The following is a 27,192-nucleotide window of genomic DNA, read 5'->3' on the forward strand; positions in this document are numbered from 1 at the left end:
GGCAACCAGCCCCCAGTGTCCTTAGGGACTTTCCAAAAGTCACTGCATTAACATAAACTCAGATGTGGTTGAAAGGGGCTTGTTATGAATAACAAAAGACACCCATTTCATTGTGGAGCTATTTCAGAAGCGGAGAAGGAAAGATACCCCTATAACTGTTATCATTTAGGAAATTACAAAGGTTTTAGGAGTTATGTGCCAGGAACCATGGAGGAAGACCAAATGTATATTTCTTAATATAAACAACAATATCATAGAGGCCCAGGGGAGATCTGTGTTATAGGCCAGGGAGGCAGCATGGTGGTTTTGTCTGTTCAGGCTGCTGTAACAAAGTACCACAGACCGGTGCTTATAAACAACAAAAATTTACTTTTTTTTTTTTTAAGATTTTATTTTCAAGTAATCTCTTCACCACTCAGTGTGGTACTGGAACTCACAACATCAAGATCAGGAGTCACGTGCTCTTCCAACTGAGCCATCCAGGTGCCCCCAGAAATTTATTTCTCACAGTTCTGCAGGCTGGAGTCCAAGATCAAGGCAGTAGCCAATTTGATGAGAACACATTCCCTCATAGACCCCCATCTTCTCACTAACCTCACTTGGCAGAAGGATCTCTGATGGGCCCCTTTTCTACGGGTACTAATCCCATTAATAACGGTTTTACCTTCATGACCTAATTACTTCCCAAAGGCCCCACCTCCAAACACCATCACATTGGGGATGAGGTTTCAACACATGGATTTTAGGACGCAAGCCTGCAGCCCATAGTAATGGTCAACTATAAACAGTGGGAGTTTAGCAGCTAGTCAGACCTTAAATCAAACTGGGGCTCCAGCACTTATTAGTTGTATAGGGTTTTGAGCAAGTTGCTCAGCCTATCTAAACTTTGGGTTCCTTACTTAAAAAGTGGAAATAATAATGCCTATCTTAAAAAGTTAACTGTAAACTGTGATGTTTATGTGCCTATATGGTAATCAGGAGTGCTGGCTCTGGTGTCCACCCTAGTTCAAATGCCAGGTTTTCTGCTTATACAGTGACTTTGGAAAAGTCACCAATCCTCTCTGTTCTTCAGTTTTCTCATCTGTAGAATGAGTAATAACATACTTGCCTTATAGTGTTGTTTGGAGGGTTTAATGACTTAATATATATTAGTTGCTTAGAAGACTGCCTGACACAAAATTGCTCAACAATAATCTCTATAATAGTAGAAATACAAATAAAAACATGATATTAATATCTCACGTACATAAAACACCTAGAATATGGTAGGTACTCAATATAATTACTGTCATTACAAAATTCTTTCTCATAAAGCATAGGGTTATAAGAGGTTCCAGTATATAGGCACCCCCTGATACTTGCATATGGTCTTTACATTCTAATGTCTTCCATCCCTTCTGAATAAGCTCTGTGTATTACAATAATAGCAATTTCCTGGTTTGGATAGTGTACTATAGTTATACAAGATACTACCATTGGAGGTGCCTGAGTGAGGGTTATGTAGGGCCTCTTTGTACATTTTAACTCCTATGAATCTGAAATTACTTAGAAATAAAAAGGAAAAAATATATATATAGGGTAGGGAGCTTACCTGAAGTGAGAAGTATTGGGGCAAGAGAAGTATTGGGGCAAAACTTCCTCTTTACCAGCATAAGCTACTGGAAATGATGGGAGTCTGAAAGGTAAGAGGCTAGGCCAGGCACCAGGTAAGGTATAAACTTGCAGAATGTCTGATGCATGGAATTCTAATGTAAGGAACATCGTAATCCTTATAACTTCGGTACCTAGACAGTTCCTGGTGCATAGACGTAAAGATAAGAGATGTGCTCTTCCTTATCAAAATTGCAAATCCAGGGCGCCTGGGTGGCTCAGTGGTTTAAGCCGCTGCCTTCAGCTCAGGTCATGATCTCAGGGTCCTGGGATCGAGTCCCACATCGGGCTCTCTGCTCGGCAGGGAGCCTGCTTCCCTCTCACTCTCTCTGCCTGCCTCTCTGCCTACTTATGATCTCTCTCTGTCAAATAAATAAATAAAATCTTTAAAAAAAAAAAAAAAAAAAAAAAAAAAATTGCAAATCCAGGGGCACCTGGGTGGCTCAGTGGGTTAGAGCCTCTGCCTTCAGCTCAGGTCATGATCCCAGCATCCTGGGATCGAGCCCCACATTGGGCTCTCTGCTCGGTGGGGAGCCTGCTTTCTCCTCTGTCTCTCTCTCTCTCTCTGCTTGCCTCTCTGTCTACTTGTGATCTCTGTCAAATAAATAAATAAAATCTTAAAAAAAAAAAAAAAAAGCCTCTGCCTTCGGCTCAGGTCATGATCCCAGGGTCCTGGGATTGCGACCCAAATCGGGCTCTCTGCTCAGTGGGGAGAGCCTGCTTCCTCCTCTCTCTGCCTACATGTGATCTCTGTCAAATAAATAAAATCTTTAAAAAAAAAATTGCAAATCCAAATATTTTCCTCATAGAAATACTGCGGCATAATGTGATTAGGCTCTGTGATGTTCATGGAAGTCCTTTATAGATTAAATAAGCCTTTGTGGGCTAACCTGAACACCTATCCACTAATCATGACCGTGTTCCTACGAATATATTTCAAAGAACTAATCTCTAAGCAAACTTCTGAAATACTAGCAATTTGTAAGTCATTATACGTAGTTGCTGCTATTAACACAAAAATGTTTGAGGAGTGATAGTGATCATTCTAGGCTCACTAATTTCAAGTTTCCAAATAGTGTTCTGCCTAACACTAATGTCTTAAAGTTCCCACTACCACCCACCTATAAGTTCCTAAAATTGGTAGACCAAGAAAACTTTTTTTTTTAAACAAACATTTACTAATACTGGGAAGTTCTGAGGAACTCTCTGTTTGAGAGAAACTGCTCTAAGTCACATGATCAATCTTCTTGACCATTTGGCTTTTAGATGGCTCCTTCTGTAGTATTTATTTTTCAGAATTAAAAGCATTATTTTAGGCCCAAATAAAAAGCAAGTTAAAAAAGCTTTAGAAAATCTACTAGGCTGTCTGCCAGGTAGCAATACAAATAGATATCAATCAGTCATCAATGATTTGTACCCAAGAATTATAAGTTTTCTCCCATTAATTAGTCAAAACTGAACTTTAAAAAAAAAAAAAACTAAGTTAAAGAAAAACTGTGTGGCTCATCTCTCTTAATCAAATTAATACCCACAGGTAGCTTTTTAAATTCATCATCTTTTACCATCCAGGAACTTCAGTCAGAGTAAAGTAATTTTTTCCAGAGTTCTCAAGTTATAAGTCAGAAAAATCCTGGCAATAAAGAGGATAAATGAAGACCCCCATTACTGACCAGCTATGTTTTCCTAAGAAAATAATGTGTATTACCAAAGGTCCAATGTTTTTCTCGCAAAAAATGAACCAGTCCAACTATAAAAAAATACAAATCACATTTTTAAAAAAGATTTTATTTATTTGTCAGAGAGACAGAGAGGGATCCAGAGGGAGAAAGCATAAGCAGGAGGAGCGGCAGGAAGAGAGAGAAGCAGGCTCCCTGCTGAGCAAGGAGCCCACTGCAGGACTAGATCCCAGAACTCTGGGATGGTGACCTTAGCCAAAGGCAGACGCTTAACCAACTGAGCCACCCAGGCGTCCCACAAATTAAATTTTAGTTAAGATTTAGCAACAGATAAAATTGCTTCCTGTTTCAGCATATACTACCCAGTTCTGCTCAAGAAATCAGACATAATTTCCCAAACAGAAACAAACTATAAGTTCCATATTATAGATTAAAGAAACACTCCAGTCTTTAATTTAATGTATGTATCATGAGAATACTCCAAATTGCTTGAATTATCAATTATAATTCTTCTTGAAATTACATTTGATCAACTAAAACCTGTATAAACCTTCAAAATCCTTTCACAAATCTCTGCTCCAAAGAAAATTTCTTTATTCCAAAAGTGACCAAGAGGAGAATGTCATGACACATTCATTGAAAGCAAGTATCTCCTTAATAATTTTAGACTTCTTATACTAAAGTAGTAATAAGAAAGGATATGACGTTACCTAACCTTGAATATCCTATTTGAAAACAGGTGTTATATATAGGTTTTATAGTTTGATTATAACTATATTTCATATACACAAAAAAGTCTATTGAAATGGTATTGATGGCTGCATTTACTTCCTTAGTTCAGCAAGTTCAATTCTGAAATCTCCTAACTACAGTTAGAGCTACCATATCTTGCCAATTAGGTTGCCAATATGCATTTAGAGCTATTACCAACTCCTGGAAGAACTTCTTTACCCTTCTGATAAACCAGGTATGTTCTATCTGGGAAGAACCGAAAGTACAGAACAGACAGTTATAATTTCAAATGAAAAATTTAGGCCATCAAACCCAAGGATTATAATTAAGGATAATTGTTCCACTCTGCAAAATATATCACAACTATTTTTAAACATATAGGGGCGTCTGCCCTGAAGCTTATGTCTGATCTACTCCCTGAACTTTGTCCCTGGACTAAGCATGACACAAAATTAAGAATTCTTAGAAGGGACCCAGTGTAAATTAAAAGCACTAACAACTTGGGTTGGCATCCAAGGTGACACCTGGGTGGCTCAGTTGGTTAAGCGGCTGCCTTCGGCTCGGGTCATGATCCCAGCATCCTGGGATCAAGTCCCACATCGGGCTCCTTGCTCCGCAGGAAGCCTGCTTCTCCCTCTGCCTCTGCCTGCCACTCTGCCTGCCTGTGTGTGCGCACTCTCTCTCTCTCTCTGACAAATAAATAAAAATAAAATCTTAAATATATATATTTAAAAGCACTAACAACTTGATCCACATTCTTAATCAAAAAGTGATGGCTTGTTTTTTAATTTATGGAACATACATTCAAAAAAGCTGAGATTCAGGTCCTGTGTTTGACAAATAGTCACTGAGGGCACACCATATGTGAAGTACTACTAGGTGCCGAATACATACATGATAGGGAACAAAACAAGTATGTTCCTTGACTTCAGAGAAGTTGCTGTCTAGAGAGGAAGAAAGACCTTATAAAGACATTAAATAGTAATAATAAAAGAAAATAAATCATTTTGTGGTATTTCCTGTTTGTACTGTGTCCCTTTCAGTGGGTAACTGTGATCACACCCTTCTCTTTAGGGGTATTCTGCAGAGAAACTCAAGTTTTTATTTAATTAACAATCAGTTGTAGCTAGGAGAAATAGACATAGGACGATAGGCAATTTGATAAACTTCATGATGAAAGCTATCACGGAATTTATACCAAGAAGTACAAAATATTCGTTTATATATGCATGTCGACAGGATAACTTATATTCATAGGGTGGGAATTCAACCAGTAATTTGTTTTATAGAATTCGGTTCATAACAAAAATCCATAATGGTGGCATACACACACACACTCCATCTTTTCAACTTAACTTTCTTATCCTAAACTTTTTTTGAAAACATCAGTGCTCCAGTGTGCAATGTTACTTCAATTAAATTATTCTTTGGAGAATAGGATCTATAATGAACTTCATTTATATTTTAAGATCTGCAATGAATTTACATTCAGGTTAACCTTCAGTGTGAATTATTTCCAGGTACAGATTCTGTTCCGCTAGGCGGTTAAAAGTATACTTTTGAAGGTATTCAGATCAGTAAGGAAGTGGGAGGGAAGGGGCGGGCGAGGAGTAAAAGTTCCCAAAAGAAATCCCCATACCTCGCCAAATTTAAACACACCCAATACTCCTACACCGCCCCCTTTCCTTACGACCTGAGTTTTTTGCTGCCTACTTCGTTTCCTGCATATTTGAAGTGCTATTAATTGGTAAATATATTTTTAAACCATTCCTTCCCCCTTTTTCTGAAATATTCGAACACGTTCCTTCGTCGCTTGTGTTATTTCTGCGTCTAGTAATAATATTCTGATACAAATGTATATCCTTGGGAATTCATTTTCTTCCTCAACAGTTACAATACTACATTATTATGTCAGGTGCCACAGTCACCGCCTTACAGAAGTTAGTACTTTCTGGCCAAGTAACTTCTTTTAACTTTCTAAAACGAAATACCTAAGAGGCGGTATCATCACCGGATCGCCAGCGCTTTCCAAGGTCCTACCTGTTTCGGGGACGTGATCTGAAACGATGAATCAGATTTGCCTACTGCGTCCTTTCCCTTTTCCACCCACTGTCCCTCTCGCTTTCCGCCGCGACTCCCAAACGCACGTCACCCCAGGCGGTCCAAACTCCATGGTCCTGCCCTCAAACGGCGGGGACCCCCAGCCTGGGAATGGACCCTGTGGAGTGGCCCGACCGGACTGAGCCAACGTGCATCTCCTACTTCCTGTAAAGTCAACGGAGCGCGCAAGCAATGCCCTGAAAGAGAAGGCGCACCGGAAAAAAAAAAAACAAAAACAAAAAAACTTTAACTCCGCTTCAAACCTGAAACACAGAGAGCTGGGGCGGCCGGACAACAAGAGCAAACCAACTCGCTCCCGGGTTCTCTCGTTGCCCTTCCCCGCCTCCCCTCAAGTGGTCCAATTCTCTTTCGCTTCCTCCGGGTAGCTCCGGAGGCACGTGGTCGCTCCCCGCCCTGCCCCGCCGCGCCCCTCCCAGCCTTCCAGTCCTCCGGCCCTTCCTCCCAACGCTGCTCTCTTCCCCTTTCCGTTTTCTCTTCCGCCCCCGCTCTCCATCGTCCTTTTTGATTGGTGGAGCGCACCGGAGCCTGGTTGGCCAATCGGCGAACTGGGCTGGCGGTGATGGGCGTGGCCGCGGCTCCGGGGCCCTCAGATCGAGGCTGCCTCCCCCTTCTCAGCCGGCAGCACATTCCGCCGCCGTTGCCGCCGCCCGGCCCCGCAGTTGTCTTCGCCGGAGCTGCGGTCGCGGTGGGGTTAGGGCGGGGGGGGGCGGGCGGGGAGAGGAGGAGAAGGCCTCGGCGGAGGCAGGTGAGAGGAGGAAGGAAGCGGCGGCCCGGCGGGCATTGCAGCTCAGGCGGCGGCCCGGTTCCTGGGAGTGTCGGTGCGGCGTGGTGGTTGGGGCGGATCCCGCGGGGCCCGGGCGGGGGAAGGAGTCACCGGCCCGGCCATGGCGGACAACGAGAAACTGGACAACCAACGGCTCAAGAATTTCAAGAACAAAGGCCGCGACTTGGAGGTAAACTCGGGGGCGCCGGAGGGGTGGGGGCTGTGGGCCTCGGGCCGATCTCCGCCGGGACTTCAGAGTGTGGGGAGTAGGGGCGGGTGCCGCCGCCGGGCCGCGGGGGAATGGCGCTGGGGGCCGGCCAGTCCGTGACGCCTCTGCGAACGCGCCGGGAAGTTTGTGTCGGGCCTGGTCCACCTCCGCCCGGGAGCGAGGTGCTGGGGTACGGCCGACGCGGCCTAGGCCTGCCCCGGGGAGCCGGCCCGGCGCGGGTGCGAGGGGCTGGGCCGCGCGGCGGGGAGGCCGGGCGCGGCGAGTGCGGAGGAGGCGTGCGTGTGCCGCGCTGCCCCGGCCGGGCTGCGGCCCCAGCCCCGGCAGCGGCGGCGATTCCGGCTCTCTCCCGGGCCGCGACGTCTGGCGCCGCGAGGAGGGCGGTGGGAGGTGGTGGGGGGGGGGGGGAACGAGTGTGTGGCGACCGAGTGGGGCTCGGAACTTCCCCTGCGGGGTCCGAGTCGTCTCCACTTAAAGGCATTTTTTCTGGTCTTCCCGACTCCCGCTTTACCCCTGCCTCCCCCCAATATCCAAACTACAGGAGTCAACTTCTCCGTTGAAAAAAACACCCCCGGCGTGAGAGGCCATCCTGATGATGCTAACAGTGCCTTCCAGCGGCCTGTGTTTTACTCTGGATATAGCTGATTGAAGATGTGGCTCACGGTGTGCCCTCTTCCAGGCAAAGAATACCCCTTATTTCAGCTTGCTCACAAATCTCTTTATCCCCTCCTGAGAGACCACCAGCTGCATTCTTACATATAAAGTCCACAGGGTTATACAAAGCTGTCATCCTCTAGTCTACAGTATCCTTTCCCTCCACCTGCTGGTGGTGGTAGTGGGGGATGGGGTGGGCTATGGAATGGCACCATCACGTTTTATTATTTTAAAAAGGTGAAAAAAAAAAAACCCTTCACAGTTTCTTCGATACAGCTTTTCCAGAGGTTGTTAGGCTACATGAGGTGTGGGGGTAAAACACATACACACACAAATCACAGAATTTTGATAGAAGACTTCTTCCCTTTAGTTTTAAGAGTCTAGGTAAATTTTTTTTTTTTTTTTTTTTTTTTTTTAATGCTTGCATCCTGTATCTGAATCAGGAGTTTAGCTCATAAAAGATTAGTGGTCAAGTTGTATTTTTTATATTGTCCCTCTGTCCTTTTTTATACTAAAATCTTGAAATTTCCATCACCTGTTTCTGAACTTTGAGCATTTGCTTCACTGAGATGGTAATTATTTTTTGAGCTTTTCACAAAGCCATTCAATCTCTAAGGTAGTTTCTGTTGTTTTTAGCAGGTTTTGTAGTTTGAGGATCTATTAAATATCTGGGGCTGTGGCTGTAGTTCTGTGATTGTTTTAAGGTTAATGTGAGATATCCTGTGATCCTTTTTTTAGTGAAAAAATTTTAACATTTTTACTGAGGTAATTCACATGCCATCCTTACTACTTTAAATGTACAATTTATGATTTTTTTCATTAAATTTACCTAGTTGTGTAATAATGATGTAATGAAACTTTTTTGTTAATATCAATATTTAGAATGAAAAGAATTAAAAATTTAAAAACATAAATACCACAACTTATGAAATCCTGAAAAACAGCTATTAGATACCTGACAGGTTCTAATCCTTACCCCCATGTACATTTCTGGCTGCATTTTTTTTTTTTTAAAACAGCTTCATTGAGCTGTAATTCATATACCGTACAATTAACCTATTTAAAGTGGCTTTTGGTGTTTTCACATAATTGTGCAACCATTAGCACAATGAACTCAGGACATCTTTATCAGTCCAAAAAGAAATCCTAACTCATGGGTAATCTCTATTGCCCATTACTCTCTTGTCTGTCTAGATTTGCCTGTTCCGGATATTTCCTATAAATGGAGTTATACAGTGTATGATCTTTTGTGACTGACTTCTTTTAGGTAGCATAATGCTTTCAGGGTTCACACATGTAACAAAAATATAACAATGCCTCCTTCCTTTTTGTGGATGAAAAATATGCTGAATAATATTCCAGCCTATGGATATACCACATTTTGTTTATCCATTCATCAGTTGGTGGACATTTGCGTTGTTTCCACTCTAGCTATTATGTGAAATGCTGTTGTGAACATTTGTGTACACATACTCGTGTGGACTTGTTTTCAAGTCCTTTGCTTATATACCACTGAGTAGAATTAGTGGGTCATATGGTAACTTTATGTGTAACCTTTCTGGGATTGCCAGACTGTTATAGTGGTCCTTTTTGTTTGTTTGTTTTTGTTTTGTTTTGTAAATTGATGTTTCCTCTTGACTGTGAATTTCTCATTACTTTAGTCAGAATAAGATTGTGCTGACTCTGTTAAAACAATATTATAGGTGATTTAAAAAAATAACTATAAATACACATTAATCGGATTTTTTTGAGAAGTTTATAGTGCCTATGGGCATCCCTGATGACTTTGATAACCCTGTGTGTACAAAAGGAATAGGGATCTTTTCACTTAAGGAAATGGCTTGACTCTAATGGAACCTATACTTTCTCCTCACTTAGTTAAAGTCACATATACCTGTAATGAAATAGCAACTTCTTTTATCATTCTTACAGAACACTAGAATGGTCTATTTTGTGTATTTATTAATTACATATATGTCTGTGTTCCTCAGAATACTTACTATGCCCATTACCGTCCCTTCCGTCCCTTCCAAATATGGTTCCTATGTTTTGCCGCAACAGATTCTAAGAAAATGCTGCTTTTGGTTTAGGTCTTAATGATGACATCTGTTTCATTGGGAGGTTTTTGTAAAGGAGTATGCATCTGCTTTCAGCTCAGGTCATGATCCCAGGATCCTGAGTTGGAGCTCTGGCCCATGTCGGGCTCTGCTCAGTGGGGAGCCTTCTCCTCTCTCTCCTCTCCACAAGTTTTCTCTGTTGCTGTCTCTTCCTCTCAAATAAATAAATAAAATCTTAAAAACAAAACAAAACAAAACAGTAGGGACCATCACTGTCCAGTGAATTGTATTTAATCCAGTACATCCAAGATACCAATATAGCATCAGCAATGTAAACAAATATTGGGATATTTTATATTCTTTTCATAGTAAGTCTTCAAAATCCAGTTTGTATTTTACATTTAAAGCGTACCTCAGTTTGTACTAGCTACATTTCGGCTGCTTAATAGCCACATGAAGCTATTGCCTCTCTTACTGGGCAGCACAAATATAGAACAGCATAGAATGAGGTAATTGTACCATTTTTCAGTTTGATCTAACATTGTTTGATTTGAAATAGAGTACAGAGTCCGAGAGTTTAATCTGCTGATCTCTAACTTTGTGGGTGACCTTGAGAGAGTTTGTCATTCTTAGGATTCTTTAATCCGTTAAAATAGAGGTACTTGACATCTGCTTTATTAGTGTTGTGAAAATTAATAGGTTAATGTTAGGAGGATGCCTAGTGGTAGTCTGAGCATTTTATCACTTTTAGATTTTCTACTTGGGGGTTAGGGTGATTTAATAGGATTCACTGCAATTGATTCTTTTACTCCCTTGTTTGCTATTGGCTCTCTGTTTTTTCTCTGTGTCCGTACAGAATTTAAGTTACATTAAATTTATAATTAAAAGGGAAAGTTTTAAACGTAGAGCTCTGTAATTACTCATTGAAGGGCAGTTTGGCCACAGGGAATTGTTGACCCTTCTAAAGTCACAATTTCTAAATGTTAGAAGTTGAAACTGATTCAGAGCTTTCAAAATGATACTCATTCTTATGTTTCAGTAAGGTACCTTTCCAAAATGTGGTCATGCTAAGTTTTTGAAACAAAAGCATTAAAGAATTAGGCATTATGTCAGTATCCATGTAAAATAATTTATGGGAATTCTTAGATAATACTCAAAGCTAGGCAGCTTTCTTGCAGTGTGGTTGAGGATCATCATTATTAGTTTGAGAAAAGTAACTACAGACAGGATACACTGAACTCTGCACAGGAAATGGGTAGTGATCAAACTTCAAATAAAATAGTTGTCAGAATGGACCAAATAGAGCTCATCTAGTTTATGTTTTAAAAGTAGAAGGGGGGAGGGGCGCCTGGGTGGCTCAGTGGGTTAAAGCCTCTGCCTTCAGCTCAGGTCATGATCCCAGGGTCCTGGGATCCAGCCCCACATCGGGCTCTCTGCTCCGCAGGGAGCCTGCTTCCTCCTCTCTCTCTGCCTGCCTCTCTGCCTACTTGTGATCTCTCTCTGTCAAATAAATTAAAAAAAAAAACTAGAAGGGGGATACTTTTGTAGTATTTTGTAGTACAAAATCCCAGCATTTTGTAGACTTTCCAATAAATCTGTGTGATTTTTGTAGAAGTTCTGAGATATCCAAGTTCTAATGGAGCATAAATTGTTGGAAAATAATTAGATCATCTAAAACACAACTTTAAGGAAAAAACTTACCCTAAAAATAAAGGAATAATAAAATATTAAATGACTGGAAACTTGTGATTGTCCACACAACATAAAATATGCAGTGAGCTTGAACTTTGCTTGGTTGGTAAGAGTTTAATAAATTGATCAGCTAATTTGTTGTTAAATGGCTTTGGTAGTTTATAACTATACAGAGTGAAAGGCATTGTTAAGCTGTTAAGTCTTGTTAACTTTTAGACACTGACCTCTCTCATCACAAATCTTGGAACATATTTGCTATACTTAAAATAACTACAGTCTAATTTTTTGTATAATGGTCCAAGCATGTGACAATATGAAATATCTGATAGAAGTATAGTTAGGAATGAAATAATTGTTTTTGTGCTTCCCTGCCAGCTTTCCTGGTTTTATAAGGTAGTCTCAGAATTTCTTCATTGATAATTTTCTTTGTGATATCAAAATATCTCCATTTTTCATAGTCTCTAGTATGTCAAAGGAATATATATACAAGATGGGAAGAGTTGTAGGAGTGATTTAGCTTTAAAAGAATGAAAGTACTTTAGAAAAAATGTGTATGTGGTTTTAAAGCATTGATCTCTAATATCTGATAGTTAGTGTGGGTCCTCAAAAAATACATATTTTGGAGGGCACCTGAGTGGCTCAGTGGGTTGAGGCCTCTGCCTTTGGTTCCGGTCATGATCCCAGGGTCCTGGGATTGAACCCTGCATTGAGCCCAGCATCAGGCTCTCTGCTCAGCAGGGAGCCTGCTTCCCTGCCTCTCTCTCTGCCTGCCTCTCTGCCTACTTGTGATCTCTCTCTGTCAAGTAAGTAAATAAAATCTTTAAAAAAATATATACGCTTTTTAAATATTTTATTTATTTTTTGACAGAGACATAGCAAGAGAGGGAACATAAGTGGGGGGAGTGGGAGAGGGAGAATAGGCTCCTGTGAGCGGGGAGACCCATGCAGAGATTGATCCCAGGACCCTGGATCGTGACCTGTGCCGAAGGCAGATGCTTAACAACTGAGCCGCCCAGGCACCCTGGGTCCTCAAAATATTTTTAAATGTTTTCTGGAGCAGCATTTATCTACTTAAGGACTATAGTGATAAAATGAGAGTTTGTTGTCAAGTCTAATCTTGAATGATGATTTTGGTACTTGCTGGTTTAGTTTGAAACAGAGAAGTATGATTGAAACACATGCTGTATATGCTTTTAATTGTGTTCTTATTTTTCTCAGTGTAATAATAGGAATGATTCCTTTTAGACAAGAAAAATCTCTAGTTAAGTGACTTTGTAGCATCACATTTAAGGGAATGACTTTAATTCAGGTGTGTGTCAAAGTAAAGTCTGTATATTTATACCATACCATATTACCTATTCTTTTTTTTTTTTTTTAAAGATTTTATTTATTTATTTGACAGAGAGAGATCACAAGTAGGCAGAGAGGCAGGCAGAGAGAGGAGGAAGCAGGCTCCCTGTGGAGCAGAGAGCCCGATGCGGAGCTCGATCCCAGGACCCTGAGATCATGACCTGAGCCGAAGGCAGCGGCTTAATCCACTGAGCCACCCAGGCACCCCCATATTACCTATTCTTAACTTCTTTCAGCCTTGACACAGGTCTCAAAGTTAGTTAAAAGATTATAGTGAATGCATAGTCCATAGGGTATAGTAGGTATGCAGTAAGTGTTTCCTTTTTCTCCCAGAGATTTTTGGAAATTGTGTATCTTTTGTGGACTTTAAACTTTAGAGAACACATTTATAGGCTTTCCATTTATATTTAGTAAAAGACAGGGTTAGGGGAAGCTCCTTTTTTTTATAATTAATGTGAGAACAATCTTTATATGGCACCTACTAAATAAGAAAAATATATATTTGCTTCTAATGGCCTTAATTTGGAAGTTTTCAAAACTTTGGGGGCTGAAGACCTATTTATGCTTATTAAAAATTAGGGACCCTCAAAAAGCTTTGTTTGTAGGTTTCTGTCAATATTTATCATTTCAAAAGGAAACACCATTTCAGAAATTAAAGCTAATGATTTAAGAAATACTAACTCTTAAAAAATAATGAAGTTATTTTATATTTACATAAATTTGTAATGAAAAATAACCTAAAATTTTGGTGAAACATTTTTTCAAGAACTTTGGTGAAAAGAATGAACATGTTTAACATTTTTTTAAGGTCTGTTTTATGTTTGGCCAAGAAAATATAGTTGGATTGTCATACCTGTTTCTGAATTCAGTCTTTTGTGATAATGCCGTTTTGGTTGAAATACACGAAAAATACCCAACTTCACATAGGCAGTTGGAAAGGGAGGGTATTTAGGGTTAGAGTAAATAGCCTTTTCAGATAATTATGGAAATTTTTGTTTGATACTGTATTATAACTTCACGAAATAGTAGTTTCTCAAAGTTTAGTTGTAATATGGAATCTTAAGCCATATCAGTGAGCCTTTCATACTCTGCTATGTTAAAATTTATAGGTCTGTCTTACGCTTGGAATCTTTTATCATTGCCTGATTTTGTGACAGCATGTATACTGGTCATTTGGAAAATACTAGTTCACAGAGTTATGCAGATCTTCCAAATGCTGACACATTTTATTGTACAGTGAAAATTCACAATTATTGTCAATTAGTGTACCAAATAGTTCATCAGAAAAATGTTAAATGTTGGAAATTGGTGAAGCTTACAGTGGTAGATACAGGTTTTCCAGAATTCTTATTTTCACTTGAAAGCTTTAATTTTATCATTAGCAAGAAACACTATAAGTTTTTTTCCTTGAAGCCATAAGCTCACTTTGCTCATTTTTGTGAAAACATCCGCCAGACACTGTCTGAATAGCCATAATTTGTCTGTCAGTCGTTCTTTCAAGTAAAAATGGTGTTCCATGAAAAAATGGTTGTTCAATTTGCAACTCAGTCATAAAAAACTTTTCTTGAGACAGTCATCATACTGTAAAAGTGGATATGCTGCAGAAGTAGTTTATATGTATTCCCCATTTTATCACAAAATTTTAGAAAAGACAGGTTTTTAATAAAGGTAATTTTTTACTGTTTCATCAAGGATATTAAGTGAACCAGCCTTTTTTTGTTGTTTTTTTTTTTAACTGAAATACAGTAATTACTCATACAGCATGATGACATTGCTTTAATGCATACTGAAGCACCAGTAGTTTTACTCACTGCATTGCATTGCTATACAGATATTAGCATCATAATAAATAGTAGTAGTAACATGAAAATAGTTTTAATCTGTGGACCCTCTGAAAAGGTTTCAGTGTCCCCACAGGGATCTATTGATCACACTTTGAGAACCTCTGTCTATATTATTGTTGCTTCTATAAGAGGTGACCTTCACTTTTAATTAATAAAACCCCTTAAAAGGATTTATAGTATCACATGTAAAAAAAAAAAAAAATGGACTATTGAGTCAGTTACACCTGGATTTGAATCCTGGTTCCTCCGTTTAATAGTTATGGAAGGTAATCTCACTAAACCATTTATTTTTTTTTTCTTCATTTTTTCTCCATTTTATTTATTTTTTCAGTGTAACAGTATTCATTCTTTTTGCACAACACCCAGTGCTCCATGCAAAACGTGCCCTCCCCATTACCCACCACCTGTTCCCCCAACCTCCCACCCCTGACCCTTCAAAACCCTCAGGTTGCCCCAACCTCCCACCCCTGACCCTTCAAAACCCTCGGGTTGTTTTTCAGAGTACATAGTCTCTTATGGTTCACCTCCCCTCCCCAATGTCCATAGCCCGCTCCCCCTCTCCCAATCCCACCTCCCCCCAGCAACCCCCAGTTTGTTTTGTGAGATTAAGAGTCATTTATGGTTTGTCTCCCTCCCAATCCCATCTTGTTTCATTTACTCTTCTCCTATCCCCCTACCCCCCCATGTTGCTTCTCCATGTCCTCATATCAGGGAGATCATATGATAGTTGTCTTTCTCCGATTGACTTATTTCACTAAGCATGATACGCTCTAGTTCCATCCACGTCGTCACAAATGGCATGATTTCATTTCTTTTGATGGCTGCATAGTATTCCATTGTGTATATATACCACATCTTCTTTATCCATTCATCTGTTGATGGACATCTAGGTTCTTTCCATAGTCTGGCTATTGTAGACATTGCTGCTATAAACATTCGGGTACACGTGCCCCTTCGGATCACTATGTTTGTATCTTTAGGGTAAATACCCAGTAGTGCAATTGCTGGGTCATAGGGTAGTTCTATTTTCAACATTTTGAGGAACCTCCATGCTGTTTTCCAGAGTGGTTGCACCAGCTTGCATTCCCACCAACAGTGGAAGAGGGTTCCCCTTTCTCCACATCCTCGCCAGCATCTGTCATTTCCTGACTTGTTAATTTTAGCCATTCTGACTGGTGTGAGGTGATATCTCATTGTGGTTTTGATTTGTATTTCCCTGATGCCGAGTGACGTGGAGCACTTTTTCATGTGTCTGTTGGCCATCTGGATGTCTTCTTTGCAGAAATGTCTGTTCATGTCCTCTGCCCATTTCTTGATTGGATTGTTTGTTCTTTGGGTGTTGAGTTTGCTAAGTTCCTTATAGATTTTGGATACTAGCCCTTTATCTGATATGTCGTTTGCAAATATCTTCTCCCATTCTGAAAGAGAAATTAAGGAGTCAATCCCATTTACAATTGTACCCAAAACTATAAGATACCTAGGAATAAACCTAACCAAAGAGACTAAGAATCTATACACAGAAAATTATAAAGTACTCATGAAAGAAATTGAGGAAGACACAAAAAAATGGAAAAATGTTCCATGCTCCTGGATTGGAAGAATAAATATTGTGAAAATGTCTATGCTACCTAAAGCAATCTACACATTTAATGCAATCCCTATCAAAATACCATCCATTTTTTTCAAAGAAATGGAACAAATAATCCTAAAATTTATATGGAACCAGAAAAGACCTCGAATAGCCAAAGGAATATTGAAGAACAAAGCCAAAGTTGGTGGCATCACAATTCCGGACTTCAAGCTCTATTACAAAGCTGTCATCATCAAGACAGCATGGTACTGGCACAAAAACAGACACATAGATCAGTGGAACAGAATAGAGAGCCCAGAAATCGACCCTCAACTCTATGGTCAACTAATCTTCGACAAAGCAGGAAAGAATGTCCAATGGAAAAAAGACAGCCTCTTCAATAAATGGTGCTGGGAAAATTGGACAGCCACATGCAGAAAAATGAAATTGGACCACTTCCTTACACCACACACGAAAATAGACTCCAAATGGATGAAGGACCTCAATGTGAGAAAGGAATCCATCAAAATCCTTGAGGAGAACGCAGGCAGCAACCTCTTCGACCTCAGCCGCAGCAACATCTTCCTAGGAACAACGGCAAAGGCAAGGGAAGCAAGGGCAAAAATGAACTATTGGGATTTCATCAAGATCAAAAGCTTTTGCACAGCAAAGGAAACAGTTAACAAAACCAAAAGACAACTGACAGAATGGGACCAATATCCTTGATGAACACAGATGCAAAAATTCTCGCCAAAATACTAGCCAATAGGATTCAACAGTACATTAAAAGGATTATTCACCACGATCAAGTGGGATTTATTCCAGGGCTGCAGGGTTGGTTCAACATCCGCAAATCAATCAATGTGATAGAACACATTAATAAAAGAAAGAACAAGAACCATATGATACTCTCAATAGATGCTGAAAAAGCATTTGACAAAGTACAGCATCCCTTCCTGATCAAAACTCTTCAAAGTGTGGGGATAGAGGGCACATACCTCAATATTATCAAAGCCATCTATGAAAAACCCACCGCAAATATCATTCTCCATGGAGAAAAACTGAAAGCTTTTCCGTTAAGGTCAGGAACACGGCAGGGATGTCCATTATCACCACTGCTATTCAACATAGTACTAGAAGTCCTAGCCTCAGCAATCAGACAACAAAAAGAAATTAAAGGCATCCAAATTGGTAAAGAAGAAGTCAAACTATCACTCTTCGCAGATGATATGATACTATATGTGGAAAACCCAAAAGACTCCACTCCAAAACTGCTAGAACTTGTACAGGAATTCAGTAAAGTGTCAGGATATAAAATCAATGCACAGAAATCAGTTGCATTTCTGTACACCAACAACAAGACTAAACCATTTATTTTTTATTTTTATTTTTTAAGTCTCTCTAAACCATTTAAATGCTTAATAATGCCTGGCATATAGTATATATAGAGTGAATGGAGGGTCTTTTTATTTCTTCCAGCTTGCTTCATCATTCATTATATCCAAATAACCGCTTGTGTTCCCTGTCAGAATAACATTTTGTTTGCAGTTCCTTTTGTACTGCCCTGTACCATAATTCAAATCACATCACATGAATTGGGGAAGGCTTCCTTTTCTGTCCATTAGCACTCAAATAAAAAGCCTTTCTTGTATGTGCTTCAACCAAATTGTGGCAAAATTACTAGTTTCTGACTTCATTTCTCTAATCCTGGTGGTAAGTAGGTTAGTAGATATTTTATGTAGTTTGTAACTGTTTTTCCACAAGATTGTAAATTTCACCAACATAGTTTTGATTCACACTGTTGAGTACCTGTGATGAAAATGAGTTAAGGTCATAGACATGCTGGCTTTACTTAAAACCTAAGGTTTTTCTATTACTGTTTACTTACTATTAGACCAAAATTTTAGTAGCTCTCATTTTTACCCTAAATTTAATTTACATTAAACCTAACATAAATTACATTTTTAATAATGTGTTCTGAAAAACCTGGGAATATATTGCATTTTTTTTTAAAGATTTTATTTATTTATTTGACAGAGAGAGAGATCACAAGTAGGCAGAGAGGCAGGCAGAGAGAGAGGAGGAAGCAGGCTCCCCGCGGAGCAGAGAGCCCGATGCGGGGCTCGATCCCAGGACCCTGAGATCATGACCTGAGCCGAAGGCAGCGGCTTAATCCACTGAGCCACCCAGGTGCCCCTATATTGCATTTTTATTAACAAAAGTCCCAATCCCAAGATAATGTGGGGTTTCATAATTTGGTGGTAGACGTATTTTTTCATATTAGAAAGCAAATCAGTTTTCTGTTCTTCTTTGGAAACTTAAGTTGTTCAGTGTCTACTCTTAATATTTGTTTTAGTTTTTATAGCATGTCTTTGTGATTTCTAAGCATAAATTTGTTTAGTTAATGGTAGTTGTATCTTGATAGCTCTACAAGTAGTGTCTATTTGCTTGTATTAAATGACCCTGTCCTGTTTGCCACCCATCCTATCTCTTTCAGCTGCTTGCTCATTCAGAAAAACAAGCAAAATACAGTCTTAATGTTTTCAAATCATTGTTACATTATTCTTGGTTCTTCAGTAACTGTTAAACCCAGTATGTTTTGGCTCTTGTATCAGAATGTTCACGTTTTTTCTGTTAATGTCGTGAAAAAATTTTCCCAGTTTCCTTTTCTTATCCAGCTTTAAAAGTAGTAACAGTATCATCCTCAAGTGATGAAAAAGCTTAATTAGGACCAATAAACAAATAAAAAATATGACCAACATTATTAGTCATTAGGGAAATGCATATCAAAACCGTAATGAGATACCACTTTAGGTTACTAGGATAGGTTCTTTAGTAAGTATGGAAACAAACATAAGTAAACAAAAAGATAGTAACAAGTGTTGGTAAGAATGTAGAGAAAGTGCAACCCTCCTGCATGGCTGATGGGAATGTAAAATGGTGCATTCCACCTTGGAATGTAGTTTGGTAGTTCCTCAAAGTTAGAACATGTGACCCAGCAATTCCACCACTAGGTATAAACCCAAGAGAATTAAAAATAAGTGTTCGCACAGAAATTTATATATGAATGTTTATAGCAGCATTAACCATAGTAGCCAAACCAGACAACCCATTGTCCATCAACTGATGAATGAATAAACAAAATGTGGTCTGTACATACAATGGAATGCTATTCTGCCATAAAAAGGAATGAAGTACTACTGCATGCTACAGCATGATGAACTTTGAAAAATATTTTGCTGCCTGAAAGAAGCCAGAGGAGATGACATATTCTATAATTTCAATTATGTGAAATGTCTGGGATAGGTAGATTCCTAGAGACAAAGTGGATTAGTAGTTGCCCAGGCCTTGGGGAATGGCTGCTCATGGGTATAGGCTTTTTATGGTGAAGACAATGATCTGTAATTAGATGTTGGTGATTTATGTGCAACTTTATACTAAAAACCACTGAATTGTACACTTTAAGTGGGTGAATTGCATGGTGTGTGAATTATATCTCAATAAAGCTATATTTTTTTTAAAGAAGCTCAGTAGAAATAAAAAGGGACTGTGACAACTCTCAACTACCTAAGGGTCTTAGGTGACCTCTTGTTACCTCTTTTTTTACTGACTTCTCCATCTACCCTTCCCTATTATTGAATTCATTTGTTCAGTAAATACTCAGTTTCTATTTCTGAACTTCGGTTGTAAGCAGTGAGGATAGAACAGTGAATAACACAGGCTAAATTCTCATGGAGTGTACATCTAGCAGGTCAAGATCTCTCAGATCCCTGCTCTAAACTGACCCTGTGAAGATATTCAACCACTCTGAGCTAGTGTTGTAGTAGATCTTTTATCTTTTTCGTAAACTCAAATTTACAATAAGTAATATACCTCAAACATGAAGGGAAAGGGCATCCTAAATGTTTACTGTCCAGTAACTCTTCCCATAAGATTCGTGTAAAAGCCTGATTTTTAGAGTAAGAGCTCCTAAGATTACATTTCAATAGATATATGCCATTAGGAAAGCTTAATCATTTTTTGTAACTTCAATTTCTGTAATTTTAAATTCCCACCTAATGGGTACTGGCTTTAATTAAGCTTTTAAGAGTGCAGGGAACAGCTTTAATCCAGACTAGGTCAAATAAGGGTGTGGGGTGTTAGGAAAATTAAAGAACCATTCTCACATTATTCAGGATACTTGAGGTAAGAGTGTCTTGGTGGTAGGAGTTCATGGATCCTTTTTTTACTGCTCCGCCAGCCACTAACCCAGTACTAGATTCCCCCCCCCCCCCATACTGTATGTATATATATGTAATTTTGGGTTCAGTTACTGAGAGAATCTAACGGAGTCAATAAAGTTCTGCCCAGGGTGAAACAGATTGGTTTTTACTGCTGGTCTGCTTATGGATTGGCTTTTCCTGAGTCAGCCTTTCCCCGTCACCCCTTACCCAGTCAGGAGTGGTGTGGAAGGGAGGATGTCACTGATAAAGAACAGCCTTTGCCTGCTTCTGCAGCAGCATCCCTAGAAAGAGGTTTCTTTTAGACAAGTTTGTAAGTATGACATTATTTAGATAATGTCACTCCATTCTTACTTTTCTGTTAACTTTCTACTCACTATTAAAATCTGAGGCACATCATTATAACCTCAGTATTAATCTCATCTCCACAGTGATTGCCTTATTTCTGCTTTTGCTCTTCTCCGGTTCATAAAACAGCTAGCATGTTTCTTTTAAAAAGTGAAATCATGCCCCTTCTCTGTTTCAGTAGGTTCCTAGCACACTTAGTTCCGGACTCTTTACTGAGACCTTGCAAGCTCTGGTCCCTTTTTCTCCTACCTCTGTCACTTTATTATCTCCTTTACTTATATTCTCATGTTCTTTTAATTGTTTTAACGCTTCCATAGCTCTTTCCTCTTTAGGCCCATTACACGTACTGTTCTGTCTGAATGCTTTTTCCACCCCTCCCCCTTTTTTTTTAACCTTCATCCCCTTTCCTAAACTGCTTGGTTGTTTCTCATCCTTTGAGTCTTCAGTGTTGTTTACTTAGAGATGCCATCCTTCCACCCCCCCCCTTGCTGTTTTCCTTAAGAACACTGATGATAATTTGTTAGCATACTCACTCAGTGTTAATTTCTCCCATCAGACTAGAAGCTCCCTGAAAGTACAGACCTGGTCTATTTTGTATACCAATCTTTTCCTAATTTTCATTACAGAGGCTGGCATATCAGTGGCAGGGAATTAAATGAAACTTTAAAAAATGTGTGTGTGTGCTCTGATTAGAATTAGTGACGAGGGGCACCTGGGTGGCTCAGTCAGTTGGGTGTCTTCCTTCGGCTTGGGTCAGGATCTTGGGGTCCTGGGGTCAGGGTCCACATCAGGCGCTATACTCGGCGGCAAGTCTGCTTCTCCCTCTCCCTCTGTGATCTTCCTCACTTTCACTCTCTCTCAAATAAATAAATAAAATCTTAAAAAAAAAAAAGTAGTGACTCAATCAAATTTTTTAAAACAAGGTAATTTTTTGTCTCTTGAAATGATAAGGGCATGGTAATTGTAGAAATTCTTCAGAAAAATGGGAAAATAAAGTAATCCTATATAATCTTACTACTATTAAATGTTTTAGAATGTTTACTTTTTCTTGTGTACATTTTTCCAAATATATTTGAACTTAATTTGGGTTCTTATTAGAATAACTCACAATAGAATACAGCCAAGTTTCTCCACCTTAACACTTTTGATACTTTGAACCAAATAATTTTTTGTTGTGGAGAACCATCCTGTGCATTGTAGAATGTTTTAGCAGCTTCCCTTGTCTCTGGCAGTAGATGCCAGTACCATGCTCCGTCCCAGTTGTAAAAGCCAAATTATCTCCAGGAATTGCCAGATGTTCTCTGAATGACAAAAGTCACCCCAGACGGAGAACCATTGGAATTTAGTTAGTATACCCATATTTTAGTGTTTCCTTGTATAAGATAAATGTTTTTACTTGTCATGTGTTTTGTAGAAAAGAGTACTACAAAAGGATATGTATGACTTATACATCAACAAATTGGATAACCTAGATGAAATGGATAAATTCCTAGAAACACACAACCTACCAAGACTGGATCCTGAAGAAACAAGATCTAAACAGATCTATAACTAGTAAAGAGATTTACTCAGTAATCAAAAATCTCCCAACAGAGAAAAGCTCAGAACCAGATGGCTTCCCTGGTGAATTCTACCAAATATTTAAAGAATTAACACCTTTTTAAAGTCTCATTTAAACTCTTCCAAAAAACTGAAGACGAGGGAATATGTACACATCTATTCTGTGAGGCCAGCATTACTCTGGTACCAAGGCCAGAGACACTACAAGAAAACTGCAGAACAATATCCTTGATGAACGATGTTGTAAAAATTTTCAGAATACTAGCAGACTGAATTCAACAGCATCTTAAAAGGATTATATACCCTGACCAAGTGGATTTAATCCTGGAATGTAAAGGATAGTTCAATATATGAAAATAATTGTGCTGTACCAAATTAACAGAATGAAGGGCAAAAATACACAAAAAAGCATTTGACAAAATTCAATTCCCTTTCATGATAAAAACACTCATAACTAAGAATAGAAGGAAACAACCTCAATATAGTAAAGACCAAATATGAAAAGCCCTAGCAAATGACACTCAGCGATGAAAGATTGAAAGCTTTCCTTGGAAGAATAAGAAGAGAAGGATGTCCACTTTCACCAATATTATTCAGCATGGTACTAAAAGTCCTAGCCAGAGCAGTTAGGCAATAAAAAGAAAAGGCATCCACACTGGAAAGGAGGAAGTAAAATTCTCTGTAGATGGTTTGAACTTACATGTAGAAAACCCTAATGATCCTCCTTAAAAAAAATTAGAAGTAATAAATGATTCAAAAAATGTTAGAAGTAATAAATGATTCAAAAAGTTACAGGATTTAAAATCAGCATTCACTCATAAGGAAAAATTTGAGAAGGAAATTGAGAAACATTGAGTCACAAAAGGATCAAAAGGCATAAAATACTTAGGAAAAACCTAACTAATGAGGTAAAAGACTTTCACACTGAAAACTGCAAAATGTTGCTAAAAGAAATTAAAGAGAGCAAAAATAAATGGAAAGGCATCCCATGTTTATGAGTTGGAAGACCTATTACTAAATGTTAGTACTGCCTAAAGTGATCTACAGATTTAATGGAAAAGTCCATATGGAATCTTAAGGGACCCTGAATAGCTAAAACAATCCAGAAAAACAAAAGAGAGTTGGAGGTCTCATAGTTCCTAATTTAACTTGAAGGTTACAGTAATCAAAACAGTGTGGTATTGACATAAAGTCAAACATAGACCTACAGAATAGAATAGGGAGTCTAGAAATAAACTCTTGCATGTATATTCAAAGATTTTTGACAAGAGCACCAAGACCATTCAGTGGTAAAGAGCAGTCTTCAAAAAATGGGGCTGGGAAAATTTGATAGCCACAAGTAAAAGAATGAAATTGAACCCTTAACACTATATACTAAAAATTAACTCAAAATGGATCAAGGACCTAAATGTAAGACTTAAAACAAAACTCTTAGGAGAAAGAATAGGGCAGAAATTTCATGACATTAGATTGGGCAGGGATTTCTTGTATATGACGCTAAAGATTGTGTGTGTGTGTGTGTGTGTGTGTATTTTGTACAAGACAGACAAACATAAAAAACTGGAAATTGAACTTCTTTTCCTACATTTATTTTCTAACTTTTCCAAAGAGGTAAGTATAATTTCTGAATTTAATACATTTCTCTGTTGTTCAAATACTTGGTAGTGAAACTCTACTGTAATCCCATTCCTTGGAGTTAACAACTGTTTTTTTTTTTCCCTTAAGGTTTTAATTATGAGAGGGAAAGAGAGCATATACGTGAGCAGGTGGAAGGGCAGAGGGAGAGGGAGAAGCAAATTCCCACTGAGCAGGGAGCCTAATGTAGGACTCAGTCCCAGAACCCTGAGATCGTGACCTTAGCTCAAGGCAGACGCTTAACAGAGTGAGCCACCCAGGTGCCCCTGGAGTTAACAGTTAACAATTTCTCACATTTTTGGGTGATTTTTAAATTATATTTATGTACTAATTGTTTCAATGCTTATAATTTAGATGTGGATCATTTTAAAGTATTACTATTTCTGGTAGAATTACTTTAAATTGTTCAGTAACTTACCAAGGTTAAATCTTGATTTAACCGGCCTCCGGTTTAATTTACTTTCAAACTTCTCTATTACTCAGTCTTGAGTAAGCTTTTTACTTGCTGGAGGTAGAAATTTGATTTGGCTTATGAAGACTTGCCCATCACTAGTAATGCATATAGCTACTACTATTAATAAATACTATCTTGAGAAATCACAGTTTGAGTAAGCATTTAACATTAAGCATTTAAAATTTCCCTTTTATTGTCATAAATGGGAAATGTCATAAATAAAGTTGGAATTTATCTGCTAATCACAAACAGTTTGCCAGCATACATGATACTTGGCAAACGCATGAATAAGCACCATGATGGCTGCTGCTGGAGGGATCAGCAAGTCGAAGTGAAAGGAGGGAAAAGTAGGGAGGGAATGGGAAAATGAGCTTTTTTTTTTTTTTTTTTTTAAGATTTATTTGAGAGAGAGAGAGTGAGCAAACGTGCAAGTAGGAGGGAGGAACAAAGGGGAGAGGGAGAGAGAATCTCAAGCAGATCCCCATGGGCAAGATTAGGCTTATGTTCATTTTTACTTACTGCAGACTTTCTACTGTCAAGAGCAGTATATGCATGTTATAACACATTACATTTATTAGATGAGTAAAATCAAGTAATGTGTTATAAATAGTGTTTGGCACCAAATGTTTACTAAATGTTACGCTTTATTATTAATTTATTATATTTCTCTGTCATAAATACTATCTCCTTAAAGCCAAGGATTTCCTGTGTCTGGTCCATCTTTGTATTTCTGGTGCTTAACAAATAGGTGATTAATAAATATTTGATTAAGTAAATGCTTCCCAGCAGGCTCTAAATAATAATACAGAGGTAATCCATGTTGTGGGGAGGAGAAGGTTATGTATGTTTGTGTGTATATATAATGTTTTAAAAATTGCTTTATTGAGATATAATCTATCTTACATAAAACCCATTTAAAGTGTACAGTTCAGTGATTTTTTTTAGTAAATTTTCAGTTATGCAACCAATTTTAGAATATATTCTATCACCTCACAAAATATTTCATGCCTGATAGTCTTTTACATTTTTATCTTCTTTTGTTTTTTTGTGCTATTACCCAAATATTAACATTCCTAGGGCATGCAGTTGGGATGGATGAAGTAAAATCAAAGTATTATATTCCTTATCTTCTGTATGACTAACTTTTAAAATTTTTCTCTAGTGAGATTGGGTCAGCTAAACTCTCATATTTTACTCAAAAAATTTAAAAATATTCAGATTTCGTACAGTATGTTATTACATCATCATAACTTAAACTAGTATTTTGTAGAGGTTGTTTTTTTTTTTAAGATTTTTATTTATTGGACAGAGAGAAACACAGCGAGAGAGGGAACACAACCAAGGGGAGTGGGAGAGGGAGAAGCAGGCTTCCCGCCAAGCCAGGGAGCCCAGTGTGGGGCTAGATCCCAGGACCCTGGGATCATTACCTGAGCCGAAGGCAGATGCTTAACACCTGAGCCACCCAGGGACCCCTAGTTTTTAGAGTTTTAAAGAAAAACTATACATGGGTAAAAAGTGACGTAGAAATTAAGTAGCCACTAGTTAGAAAATAGCCATAAATTGGAAAAGGAAGGACTGAACCCTGTCCTCAGTGGACAAAAGTGTTTAATCCCTAGAATTTAGGATAGTGATAGACACAGTAATCATTTGTTAAATTAAAAAACTAAATTCTGTAATATTCACTTGTTTGAGTTTCTTGACAATTTCTTGTCCCCTTTTGCCTGAATTTAGGATTTTGTATCTATATTTATTACAAGCAAAGAAATACAAAAATACTGGATGATCTGCCTAAACTCTACCCCTTACTCAGTCTCTTTCTCTTCCCCATCCCCCCATTTACAGCCTTTGTCCTTTAGATAGCTCTTTGGCCTATAAATAAGTCTGGCCAGTTTGGCAGCCTTTTGGAATTCTAATTGACAGCTCACTGCATCAGTGTAAATCATGTGAATTCACAACTATTACATTTGTATATAGTATATAAAACCTCTGCTTTTGAGTTAAGACATAGAAAAATAAGCCGTATATACCCCTTTCATGGGACCCCAGAGAGATAGTCCTTTATTTGAGTTGGACTTGTGATTTGGTAAATGTCTAAAAATCTAATACCACTTTAAAGACTTGGCAATATAAATGCTGCCAGGCCGCTGCATAGGGTGTCTTTCTGCTAGTTAATTCAGTCTTCTCTTTACCTTGAAGGTAATAGCTTTTTCTGAAGAGAATAAATTCTTTTCTTGCTTTCTTGCTCTGTAATAAAGAGATTGTCAGATCTTTTACTTTGCAAGTAAATTTCTGTGGGTAGGAATAGCCCGAGGAGTATGTCACTACTATCATGTTAAATTGGTTTGATAAATCCTTTATTAATAGTTCCAAATTATCTGAAACTCCAGATTTAATAAGTAAGATATACTGTAGTGGTAAAAAATTCTTTGGGTGTAAATAAGATACTTATATAAATGTGATATTTAATATTTATTTAATATCTTATTAATGATTTTATTTGATAGAGAGCACAAGAAAGGGGGAGCAGCAGGTAGAGAGAGAAGCAGGCCCCAATGAGGGTCATGATCCCAGGACCCTGAGATCATGACCTGAGCCGAAGGCAGACAGCCACCCGACGCCCAGGCGCCCCAATATTTTATT

At 38.6% G+C, this 27,192-nt stretch overlaps 2 protein-coding genes across 2 annotated transcripts in view; one reads left to right on the plus strand and one right to left on the minus strand.

Moving 5' to 3' along the window:
- ARL14 (ADP ribosylation factor like GTPase 14) overlaps positions 1-6,131 on the minus strand; it is a 119,348-nt gene extending 113,217 nt beyond the window's left edge. The window contains exon 1 of the mRNA XM_046001410.1: positions 6,099-6,131. The gene's annotated coding sequence lies outside the window, so the exon portion shown is untranslated. The remainder of the gene's footprint in view (positions 1-6,098) is intronic.
- A 650-nt stretch (positions 6,132-6,781) lies between these two features.
- The window catches only part of KPNA4 (karyopherin subunit alpha 4), a 59,821-nt gene continuing 39,410 nt past the window's right edge, over positions 6,782-27,192 (plus strand). The window contains exon 1 of the mRNA XM_046003154.1: positions 6,782-7,132. Within this exon, the coding sequence (XP_045859110.1) occupies positions 7,064-7,132 (69 nt within the window). The 5' untranslated portion in view covers positions 6,782-7,063. The remainder of the gene's footprint in view (positions 7,133-27,192) is intronic.

This window comes from Meles meles, chromosome 4 (genome assembly GCF_922984935.1).
Source record: "Meles meles chromosome 4, mMelMel3.1 paternal haplotype, whole genome shotgun sequence".
In the NCBI taxonomy this organism is placed as follows: domain Eukaryota; kingdom Metazoa; phylum Chordata; class Mammalia; order Carnivora; family Mustelidae; genus Meles; species Meles meles.